A 12,598-nucleotide genomic window follows, 5' to 3' on the forward strand; every position below is an offset into this window, starting at 1 on the left:
GCTGCCATTCCCCAGGAAAACTTCCAGCACCTGATTGAACGCATGCCTGCGAGAGTGGAAGCTGTCATCAAGGCTAAGGGTCAGCCAACGCCATATTGAATTCCAACATTACCGATGGAGGGCGCCACGAACTTGTTAGTGATTTTCAGCCAGGTGTCCAGATATGTTTCATTAGATAGTGTATATTAATAGCTGAAAAATCCGATATTGCGGGTATTCATTTTGCAGATTTTCTATTAGAAACGTAGTTTCCGTATGCTGGGCGCAGCTGCTTCTCGTATCTGCAATGCCATTTTGTAAACATCTCTATGGCAACGCCTCTTGACAGCTCTGGTAGACGGGGGTAGATGTCGTCTACAACCGTTTGCGTTTCGCAGTTAAAAGCTGCTAAAAGTGCTGCCATGTGTCAGGGATTTCCTTAAGTTGACACGACTGTAGGAGTGTCTTAGTAATAAAGAATAAATGTATTAAGACTTAATGCGTGCTGCGGCATTTTTCCACCCACACTTGCGTTTATGATATTATATCTGTTAACCTATGGGTCACACAATGATATACAGTATTTTTGTAGGTACGTTAAGCAGCATCTTTGGATACTGTCTGCGAAATTTATTGCGATAGGAGTATGTAGCACAGAAGTAATAAATTTATTTGTCATGCATGATGCGACAGCTTTTTATGCACGTCATTTTTAATGACGCCAGACTTCCTAAACTATGATATGTTCAAATGTGTGTGAAATCTTAATGGGACTTAACTGCTAAACTTACACACTACTTAAACTAAATTATCCTCAGCACAAACGCACATACCCATGCCCGAGGGACTCGAACCTCCGCCGGTACCAGCCGCACAGTCCATGACTGCAGCGCCTTAGACCGCTCGGCTCATCAAATGGTTCAAATGGCTATGAACACTATGGGACTTAACTTCTGAGGTCATCATTCCCATAGAACTTAGAACTACCTAAACCTAACTAACCTAAGGACATCACACACAGCCATGCCCGAGGCAGGATTCGAACCTGCGACCGTAGCGGTCGCGCGGTTCCAGACTGTAGCGCCTAGAACCACTCGGCCACTCAGGCCGGCGCTCGGCTAATCCCGCGCGGCCTACGATATGTAGGTGGTTCTTTTCCACATAGCGATTTTTATCTGACAGTAACTATTTCAAATAAAACATATTTGTTTTACACAGTGGTTTCCATTCCGCGACCGATCGAAACTTACTTTACCAATAGCCTTCGTATTTCATGCCCCTTAGGGTAGTCTACCCAACTTACATTAGCTATGGCCAATTTGGTTTGCCTATCTTAAGTTGCATGACATATTTTCCTGGGCAAGTTTTATTTTGCTCAAGCTGTGGTTGCTTGTGGTATCCGCAACAACGCAGCTGTCTGGCTGTAATAACCACGCACAGTGTGCCGTGGTTAATTTGTAACCGACAGTGTTGGCACCTTCGCACGGCGCGGTTTCTTAATCCCGCGACTGACGAGACCAGCCAACTGGCCACGCGCAGTGCGAGAAGGCTCGCCCCTAATTGTGCACGAGACGCGCCGGCCTCTGCTCTAATTTATATTTCAGCCTGGCGTCGGACGCGACGCGGCCGAAGGAGGCGAGGGCGTCCTCGGGCGGGCAGCCTCCCGGCGTCGTTTTCCCCTTCTTAGTTCACCCCCCCCCTCCCCTTCCCCACACCGTCCCACCCGCCTCCTTCCCCCCTGCGTATTTTTTTCCTTTCTTCCTTTTCCACCGGTCCCCTTACCACAGTTTCTTCAAACCCCGCTCCCCGCTTTCCATCGCTGTTCCATCTTCTCACCCCCGGCCAGCCGTCGCCACCCCCTCCGACTACCTTTTGGCCGTGAGCTAGATCAATATTAGGGATGATATAAATGTTGTATGCGAAGCGATGGCGGCAGCGGCGGTAGCCGCAGCCGCAGCTATAGCTATACAGCGCGAGTGTATACCTGCTGTCTGTGCGCGCAGGCCGCAGCCTTGTGAGTAATTAACCCTCTGGAGACGGGTGGCGTGACCGCTGCTGTTTGCCGCTGCTAATTGCATCTCCTGAGACACTCCGCCGCGACTGTTTTGTGTGCGTATGCGGCGACCGGGGCAACACAGCGCTCCCACGCGTAAACAGTACAGTTAATCCACCGTCTGCGGCGAATACGTCCCGTTACGCATCCTAGCATTCTGCTAGCGTCAGCCACTATACTGGGAATTAACTACTACATCCATTTGTGAAAACCGTTATTATTGAGATTAAAAGTGTGTGACGAAATAGCGTCAGACCTGAATCACTAATAACTACGACACTAATAGTGCATAAAAATGGTTGAGCTGACAGTTGATAGATAGTGTCTGTACGAGTTAGTTGCGCAGTATTTATTTTGCGCCGGCCGCGGTGGCCAAGCGGTTGTAGGCGCTCAGTCCGGAACCGCGCAGCTGCTACGGTCGCAGGTTCGAATCCTGCATCGGGCATGGATGTCTGTGATACCCTTAGGTTAGTTAGGTTTAAGTAGTTCTAAGTCTAGGGGACTGATGACCTCAGATGTTGAGTCCCATAGTGCTCAGAGCCATTTGAACCATTTATTTTGCCTGTGACGTCATCGTACCAGCGTAGGCTAGCGTTTCCAGTTTTGCACTTTTTCGTAATTTCGAAGGAAAATATTTTTAAGGGAACTTTTGGGGAAATTTTTGGAGCAGTAAACTTCGGTACCGGTGGAATCGGGGACGCATTTTATCTGCCTACCCTTACTACTTACTACCTTCAACGTTCGGTAATCCGGCTCACAGTAGTCTGCCTCTGAATGAACCGGCCCACATCCAGCGTCCAGTCACTCAAGCAGAAATGTCACATTCAATAATGAATTCTTTTGTTCAACAATGTTTTCAGTTAATTACAATGTTAAGCAATGGTATACCGAAGTTTCAAATTGTGGCTTTCTTTACGGTTCAGTGTTATGGCTTCTGAAAGGAAACACGTTATCCTAGACCTCAAGCAGAAACTCGAAATGAGAGATAAGATGGGCTGAGGTTCTTCACAGAAAGCCATTATTGGTGAGCAAGTTGTTGGACGAGCAACTATTTGTTACCAAACTTTAACAGCCGAAGAGATAACTAAGTCTACAGGAAACATGTGATGACAGAGATGAAGGAGAAAAGGTAGGAGGAGAGAACGTGAAGATATCTCACACTGCAGATGCTGAAGCTGCAGACGTCTTCCTGGAGTACATTGTGCAACAATCAGAAACGTGCAGTACCGATGCAATGCTTGCAAAGAAGCTGAGTGGTAAAACGTACTACATTTGCGTATCATCATCGCAACATCTAAAAATTTGGGATATGTTTCATAATGAATGGTACTACTATATATGTACACACTCAAGAGCTAATTTAACCCGGCGGTGCACGCACCTGGAAACAGGACGGCAGTAACGCAGCTGGTCTCACAGACCCTTGCAGTTTCTATCTTTCTGAATTTGCATTTAGATGTATATTATGGAGGGAAGCGTTATTAAATGAAGTAATATCATTAAAAATCAGTTTAGTTAATATATTTAAGGGATAAATTTAATATTTTGGCCAAAAATATTTACCCAAATGGAGATACATAAAATTTAGCTGTTATCAAAATAATGCATGTATTCAATCAGATATTTTGTCGATACAGTCTTGGCACACAGTAACATAATGTTCAAGGCAAATGTATTTCTTGCAGTTCTTACAAACATATTTTGTTTTTCTGTTTTTGATTCTGCAGTCCACTCACCGTCCTCGTGAAGTCGCAGTTGATTCCACTTCAGAAATTTTCGCACTGCAAAGCTCTACAGTTATCTCAGTTATCTTTCTTGGCAATATTTTTGACATTACTCCTTTCTGAAGATGATCATGCAGAAGCGCAAAAGAAAGCTGCCTCAATAACTCTCTTCTTCTCAGTTGTTCTTTCTGATTTGAGTTGAAAATAATAGCAGCATTTATCGCAGCTGTGTTCATGATACTATAAAAAACAACCAGTGGCCATCTTCTTGGGTTTCTAGCTACATTATGTGTTGCACTCATTCCGTAAACAACGTCAACTCCACCCTTAGCAAGGTTGTAGAAAGTGATAATTTCTGGTTTTTTATCATTCCCTGTATTTTCGTCAATATTTCCATTGTGGTGCATCGTTGACAGTAGTAATACCACTATTTCGTTTCGGCACATAAGAGACTAAAGTGCAATTTTTCTGAAACACAAACATAGATGACTTTTCTTGTCGGTTTTTAGTGTTAATAAATCCCCCTGGGACTTGTCTCGTGTTCTTCCTCATGGTACCAACGATGGTCGTCTTCTTGGTAATCAATGTGTTTGCCAGCTCGTAACTCGTAAAATAATTGTCACAAATCATGTTGCGGCCTGTAGGGGGATATAGGTTGGCAAAGTCTCTGAACAAGTTCAACTGGTCTGTTGTCCTGTCTGTAAGGGCCTTCAGGTTGTTGCCCAACATATACCTCCATGTTGAATGTGTAAAACATTCTGGCACCCACTGCTCCAAAAATGTTTACTCCATATTTGTTTGGCTTGTTTGGCATGTACTGTTGGAATCTGCATCTTCCACGGAATGCTTCTAGTTTCTCATCAACTGTCACGTATTCAGAAACTGTATAAGCCTTCTTAAAGTTTTCAACAATTAGCCTGAACACCTGTCTTATCGCCGCCATGTGATCTGTTTTCTCCCTTTCCATTCTCGTCTGTTTATCGTCGAATCTGAGGCATCGAAGGAGATAACGAAATCTGTTTATGCCCATTGTGAGATGAAATATTTTAACTCCTGTGCCATCTGTTCGCCACAAATCTTGTAGACTTAGTCGATGGGCACGCATTACACCAGCGTAGTACAATAATCCCAGTAAGGCCTTTATTTCATCTTTATTAGTTTGTTGTGCCTCTCTTTTCCTTGAAAAGTTTCCCATACTTTGAATGTACCTATTAGTGCAGTCAACGAGTATGTGTATAATGTTTCCATGAAAAAACAGTTCCCAGCACTATAGAGGATTTGTAGCACTTTTCGCAGCACCTTTCACACCTGGTAAATGAATTATGATGTTATGACAACGTGTGCGGGAGTCCTTTGGCGGAGCACGTGAGTTCCATACTGTTCCGTCTTTACCGACAAACACATCACTGTCAGCACCACAATCACTGATTCATCACTCGACGTTTTTGTTCGGTGCCGGAATCACTTTTCCACTCTGGGTCCTGGATTTCTTCAAAGTCATTTCTCCATCTTCAGAGTCACCAGCGTCACTTTCAGCCATTACTTCTTCAGTTAAGTTCCAAATTCTCTCCTCCTGTGCCTCGTAAAAATAAGCCATGATGCAGTTACAACACTTACAACACACTAAAATAAGGTACAAAGCACGAAAAAATCTGTTGTACCACTAAACTAAGCAGATACCGTAAACATGTGCGTGCGTGAATAACCTTGGCTAAACTGACACCAATGCACGCGGCTGGCCTGTGAGACCCTAGACCTCTTTGTTGTGATCTAACGGGAAGTGCTGTTGTTGAAATACCGAACGACTCCTATTACTGACAAGATAGCTTCTTGGAAACAACTTTCAGACATTGCATTAATATGAAAATATTCTCCTTGGTCTGACAGACCAACTGCGTGTACTGACGGGTTAAATGAATGCATCTTTGGATTCAGTAAAGAATAAGCCCTATGCATTTACAGTAATTTTAAGACACACTCAAAATCCTGCATTTCCGCTAATCCGGCACAAGGATGTGCAAGAAATGGTCGGATTAGCAGTAGTCTAGCGTAATACCATCTCTGCTATTTTAGTTCAAACAACATATTCTTAGTTTTTAGGCATTCACTAGATGTCAATCATTCTTCAAATCAATATGAGCATCTTTCCTTTTTTGGGAGATGCGAGGCTCGCTGCTGTGATACCTCTCCATGACGTCACTGTGACGTGTACATGTCCATTTTCGACCGTTTGGTAGGTCTATCGACTTTCGTGATCGTATTGATTTCTGAGAAGACGCCATATCAGATTTCGTCGTTTTAATTGAAGTTTTTATTGTATTGGTTTTATATTGTAAAGTACATCCTCTGTACTCGTATATGCTGTTTGAAATATTGAGATCTCTCGAAAACGTGTTCGTATTGGCATGATTTGTTATAACCAAATATAAGATAATGAAGATCGGCGGTGAAGAGCGTTCAGGAGGTGTAAGTAAAAACCACAGGCACGGATTTTGTGTGTTTATAGTAGCGTAGTGGATAGAGGTACGGTAATGAAAAATCAGCGGTTAAGAGTCTTCGGGAGTTGTAAATAAGAAACAAAGGCATGGACTCTGTGTGTTCACAGTAACGTAATGGATAGAGGTGTCGAGTTGCGAAGTGAGATATAGGTCGTGCGCTAACGGGAAATCAACAAAACAGTGAAAGAGGCGCGAAGAAAGCAATGTGCCACCACTAAAGCACTTTTTTTAAAAATTTTCTGGTCAGTTTACCGTTTTTATTTACAAATTAAAAATTGTAGTTCATGTACTATCATTTTTTAGATGTACAACAATTTTACGGCTCTGAACACACATTTCAACCTCTTCAAGCTGCCACCAGTGATTACAAATAATAGTTTAAAGGAATAGGCAGGTTTAAGATGTTTGGGGAAAAGCTGTCGAAATGGTATCATTTTGGGGATTTTTTTTTTTTTGGTCTGCTCTGGGAAAATTTCGAAAATTCACTCCGGAAACGCTGGTGTAGCCACATGCGCATGTTTGTTAGGAATTAACTTTGAATGAAGTTATAAATTGATGTAGCGCGAAAACGCATTTAGTTAGGACCTTGATTCGGATGTCATTTTCAAGAACTTGCGGAACACTGTTAAGATCCAACGTGAAACAGTATAAAAATCCGTCGAAATGTGAGTCAAAACAAGGATTAAATAGAAAATTACAAAGCAGTGAAAGATGTCGTCTTGTACGACATAAATATGCTTGGAATAGCTGAAAACGCAAGTCAGAGGAAAGCTCACATCTCAAGGAAACCAAAAGTACTTAAGTCCAGTGGCAAGCAAATGCAACAGCTATGGCTGCGTCGAAAAGGAGATGAAAAAACAGCGCAAAGCGATTACGTAGCTGGTACATCATCATGTAGCCGCCAGCGATAGTCAAGATTTATGATTTATCTATACTGCAAACATAAACTGTATAACCATTGTATCAGAGAGACTGACAAATTACGCTGTATTTTTCGTCCGGTGTACATTTTTGCGTATGGTATGTAGCGCCACACAATGAAAAATAATAGTGGAAAAATTCTGTGGGCTCAGTTCGGGTCCATGCCGTAGGTTTTCATGAAAACAGCGGAACAAAATCATAACAATTGCTTTGTATTCATGCAGGGTGACAATTACTGAACTATATGAAAAAGACGTAAATTAGTTACAAACTACGGCGTGCACACACTTTATTTAACATATAAACGTCACTAAATATATTACATGTTATGACACGTTCGATATGCCTGCCATCATTGGCGATGATGTGGCGCAGACGAATAGCGAAATTCTGCATGACCCGCTGAAGTGTCGGAACTCCACTGCTGTCGATGACCTCGTGAATGACTGTTTTCAGCTCAGCAATGGTTTAGGGGTTATTGCTGTACACCTTGTCTTTAATGTAGCCCCACAAAAAGGAGTCACATGTGTTAAGATCCGGAGAATAAGGCGGCAAACCGAGGTCAATGCAGAGCCAGAATGCGGTCCCCAAAGTGCTCCTCCCGGACATCAAACACTCTCCTGCTAAGATGGGGGTCGACCTCCGTCTTGCATAAACCACATCTTGTCGAAATCAGGGTCACTTTGGATAATGGGGATGAAATCATCTTCCAAAATCTTCCCGTACCGTTCAGTAGCCACCGTGCCATCAAGAAACATCGCACCTCCTATTATTCCATGACTGGACACTGCACACCACACAGTCACCCGTTGAGGGTGAAGATACTTCTCGATCGCGGTATGCGGGTTCTCAGTTCCTCAAATGCGCCACTTCTGCTTATTAACGAACCCATCCAAATGAAAGTGGCATCGTCGCTAAACCAAACCGTACTACGCATACTAATTACCATCATGCCCGGCGGCCAACTGTGCGCTTTGAACGTCCTAATGCAAAATTTTCAGAAGTAATAACGATTTTATTTCATATAGTTCAATAATTGTCACCCTGTATGTAACACGGCCTCTGGCCTACCCTTGATAATGGGCTTGATTCGGCAATAAGGTGTCCACAAGTTTCTTCTTCTATGCAACCTCTAGGTGCAGCGACTCATTGTTTGCTCAACTTGCAGACCTAGGCTCATGGACAAAATTTTTGGTGGGTGCAAACTGTTCTCTAAAGAAGACGGTGATTAGGGTGCAGGGATTCACGGATGCGCCTGCCATAAGTCTGGATGACTCGTTGTTGAACGTAGTCGACAAATCCTCGATGGTGTAAGAAGATCTCTCTCTGGACAACGAAATAATCGCGAGAAGTGGCAGAGTGGCGAATACTTTTGCTAAGCTCCGCACCAGAGTATGGCCGGCCGGGGTGGCCGAGCGGTTCTAGATGCTTCAGTCTGAAACCACGCGACCGCTACGGTCGCAGGTTCGAATCCTGCCTCGGGCATGGATGTGTGTAATGTCCTTAGGTTAATTAGGTTTAAGTAGTTCTAAGCTCTAGGGGACTGATGACCTCAAATGTTAAGTCCCATAGTGCTCAGAGCCATTTGAACCATTTTTGAACCAGAGTATGGGGACAACAAATACCATACGGTGAGCACAAAAATAATCCTCTATAGACCATGTGCGCTCACCATCCTCTTGTGTGGTGCTGAGATCTGGACATGATATGGTAAACAAGAACGTAAACTCAATACCTTCCATCTGCAGTGCTTACGAAATGTGGTGCCATGTCACGGATTGCGCGGGCACACCCGCCGGAGGTTCAAGTCCTCCCTCGGGCGTGCGTGTGTGTGTGTGTGTGTGTGTGTGTGTGTGTGTGTGTGTGTGTGTGTTTGGTTCTTAGCATAAGTTAGTTTAAGTAGTGTGTAAGTCTAGGAACCGATGACTTCAGCAGTTCGGTCCCTTAGGAATTTACACACATTTGAAGCGAGCACTTGCCAGAAGAGTTCCTGTAAGATCTGCATTGCGCTTTAAAGATTGTGCCAGGCGCGATGTGACTCACTTAATACTGACCGCGACAAATACGAGGAGCTCTCCGAAGCCCGTAACAGATGGAGGAGATTCGTCAAGGACTGCTGCAAGTTCCACGACTGCGCCTGGCTCAACAACTTAGCTCTGAAACGAGCAGGTGAACAAGCGCCTACGACGGACCCCTCCCTCGGAGTTGGTTGGTTGGGTTGTTTTGGGGAAGGAGGCCAGACAGCGGGGTCATCGGTCTCATCGGATTAGGGAAGCACGGGGAAGGAAGTCGGCCGTGCCCTTTGATGGGAACCATCCCGGCATTTGCCTGGAACGATTTAGGGAAATCACGGAAAACCTAAATCAGGATGGCCGGACGCGGGATTGAACCGTCGTCCTCCCGAATGCGAGTCCATTGTCTAACCACTGCGCTACCTCGCTCGGTCCCTCGGAGTGATATATATATACTCTTGCTCCATGTATGGGGCATTGTATTCACGGTACGACAGTGGACACGTCCAAACACGGTAGTTCCTTTCTGCCGTTGTGCCACGTGTCAATATCGATCCATGTCATTGCGCCGACTGGCACATACGGGAGTGGTTTGATAAGTCTGGTAAATTTCCATGAAAGAGTGGAACATTTTAGTTGCGCATTCGTGGTTGCTAAACTTGATTATTCCGAGGACCGTATCAAAACTTTCAAAGATGTACAGCGCACAGCTGATCTTTGACAGCCGTCTGAATTGGTTAATGTTCCGACTGCGTTTGAAAATTTTAAAAAAAAAGAAAAAACGAATTTCATGCCGTTATTAATTTTCATTTGGAGGGATGGATTGCCGCCCAAATCAAAATAATCTGAATGAAGGACTGGACCATCACTAAATAATATTTACAATTGATTAATGAATTTAAACGTTCGAACAAGCACCGAAGATGAAGTGCGCCCTCTAGCCGTCTGATTGAGGTCACCACAAAGGAAACCATTGACAGAATCGATGATATGGTAACGCAAGCCCGCTGAGTAAAACTTCGTGAGACTTCTGAGACAGTCGACATCTCAACTTAGCGAATTCATAATATTCTGCACGGAGAATTGGCCATGAAGATGCTGTGTGCTGGATGCGTGCTCCAACTGCTCACAGTCGACCAAAAGCGCATCCGGCACTACATTTCAATACAATGGCTGATGATATTTAATCGCAATCTGCAGTTCTTTTTGCGCCGATTTGTGACTGTTGTTGAAACCTGGATACGTCATTACACAGAAGAGATGAAACGGCGTTCAAAACAATGGACAAAGGCAGGTGAAAATACACCGAAGAAGACAAAGACCAATCTGTCATGTGGTAAAGTGATAGCCACTGTTTCTAGGGATGCCCAAGGAATAATCCTCACAGATTACTTCGAAAAAAGCAGAACCAAACTGGACGCAATTATGCTTCATAGTTGGATCATTTGAAAATTGCATTGGCTGGAAAGACACCAAGGTTAGCATGCAAAAAAAGTGCTTGTTCGCCAGGATATCGCACCATCCCACACATCAGCGATAACAATGGCGAAACTGCACGAATTTGGCCTGGAACTGGTTCTTCATACACCATATTTACCAGTCTAGGTCCCTAACTTTAAACTCTGGCTTGCTGGGAAGAAATTTCCATAAAATTAGGAAGTGGTGGATGCAGTCTACGAGTATTTTGCAGAGTTTGACAGAACCTATTATTCCGACGGATGAAAAAACTGCAGGATTGATGGACCGAGTGTGAGACTATGTCGAGAAATAGGGTGAGTTGTTCACGAAAAAAAAAAACATTTTTCTTGCTTTGTACCAGACTTATCCAACCACCCTCGTACACACCTCTTCACTGCCATCACTTAGGACCACATGGTGCCAGTTCTACACCATCTACAGCGCTCTAGAGCGACCACTGAGCTCTTTTAGTGGGGTGACTATGTTGTGCCGTAAGTTTAGTACACAATGTACTGACAAATTAGTCTTTATATTTGGCAACCAGACGACATCACTCCTCGGTGTTACGTCAAGGAAGTCTTTCAGGCTACCTATAAGCTCATGCGGTGGACGTTTCTCCGTAGTATATCTTATCGTCTGTTCCTACGTGGCACAGTTCCATGCAGCCCTTTCAACCTTAACTGCGCTTGCTCCACATGTGATCACCTCCCCCATGTTTCGCACGAATGCAGTTGAGTCTCGACCATTTACGCTGGGAAGATCACACCCTGCGATCTCCTTTATTAGGTTTTCAATTACGTTGACAGGCGGCTGAGTCTCGATAATTAACAATTGTGATAGTCAAACCGAGGAACGTCATTCTAGGAATTTTGAATTAGTAGGGAATGAGGTTGAGTATCGACCTTTCAGGACTGAGGAGATGAAACCCGCAACCTCCTTTGGGTTTTGTATTTTGTGGTCATGCAACTGAGTCTTACCACGAGGAAGGTGAAGCGGCAGCCTTCTTCTTTGACTTTTGAACTATGTAGCCTTTGGACGGCAGATGTAGATTCCAACGTTCATTCCATTCCCGGTGACAATAGAAACATCATAGATCTGTAGATCAGTACAAGGTGTTTTTCGTACAGGAGTACAATTGGTGGTGCATTCTGGAAAGGCAGTTTAGAAAATGAGGATTAGCTACTATGAAAACATACCAAGAACGATCCCGAAAAGAGTAACCAAATGGATTTTAGCTATTTTCTGCACAGTGGATAGGGGAGGGGGGGGGACGGTCCTATGCTTCACTGATAGTGATTGGGATCTTCAGGAAGTGGTTATCGCAAATGGAAATGTTCGGTACTGTGACCTATTCAAAAAGAAACGTGAAATGTACCGGTATTTAAAAAAGATGCATAGAGAAAAAACGAACTGAAGGAATGGATGCTTAAAGCAAACAAAGTACATAATACTGGGTGCAAATTAAAGCTCGAAGAAACACTTGGTTAAATTAACGTTGTCCATGGCTGGCCAGAAAGAAAAAAACGGGATAATAAAAACAAGAACAAATCTCCTCTATAGAAATTACCATGGATTCCACAGAGAGGGATCTTACAAAGCACAGGTCTCTCTGTCCCTGAGATACAGGCACCCAAGTTGTAGCATATTTTTTTGACTTCAGGTAGGCAGTCGATTAGTCAATAAAATACGAGCATACCGAGTATCGGGAGAGTAATGTGTTCGGGTTCAGGGCTTCCTGTGACAACAGTAGCTTTTAATGAAACGAAATCGACAGGTGGGAAGGTAATTTCAGCGCCCCAAGGAAGCGTTATAGGCCCGTTACTGTTTATAAAATGATCTGGTGGATAACGTCGGAAGGACCATGGTGCCGTGTGCAGTCGATGCTGTGGTTGTGTGCAGGAAGGTAGCAACGTCAGGGGACCAGCGAATTACAAGAAGACCAGCAAAGGATCG

At 44.0% G+C, this 12,598-nt stretch overlaps 1 protein-coding gene across 1 annotated transcript in view; it reads left to right on the forward strand.

Moving 5' to 3' along the window:
* The first annotated feature begins 1,905 nt into the window (after positions 1-1,905).
* LOC126176554 (protein-L-histidine N-pros-methyltransferase-like) overlaps positions 1,906-12,598 on the forward strand; it is a 118,228-nt gene continuing 107,535 nt past the window's right edge. The window contains exon 1 of the mRNA XM_049923713.1: positions 1,906-1,993. Within this exon, the coding sequence (XP_049779670.1) occupies positions 1,906-1,993 (88 nt within the window). The remainder of the gene's footprint in view (positions 1,994-12,598) is intronic.

This window comes from Schistocerca cancellata, chromosome 3 (assembly GCF_023864275.1).
Source record: "Schistocerca cancellata isolate TAMUIC-IGC-003103 chromosome 3, iqSchCanc2.1, whole genome shotgun sequence".
Taxonomy (NCBI): domain Eukaryota; kingdom Metazoa; phylum Arthropoda; class Insecta; order Orthoptera; family Acrididae; genus Schistocerca; species Schistocerca cancellata.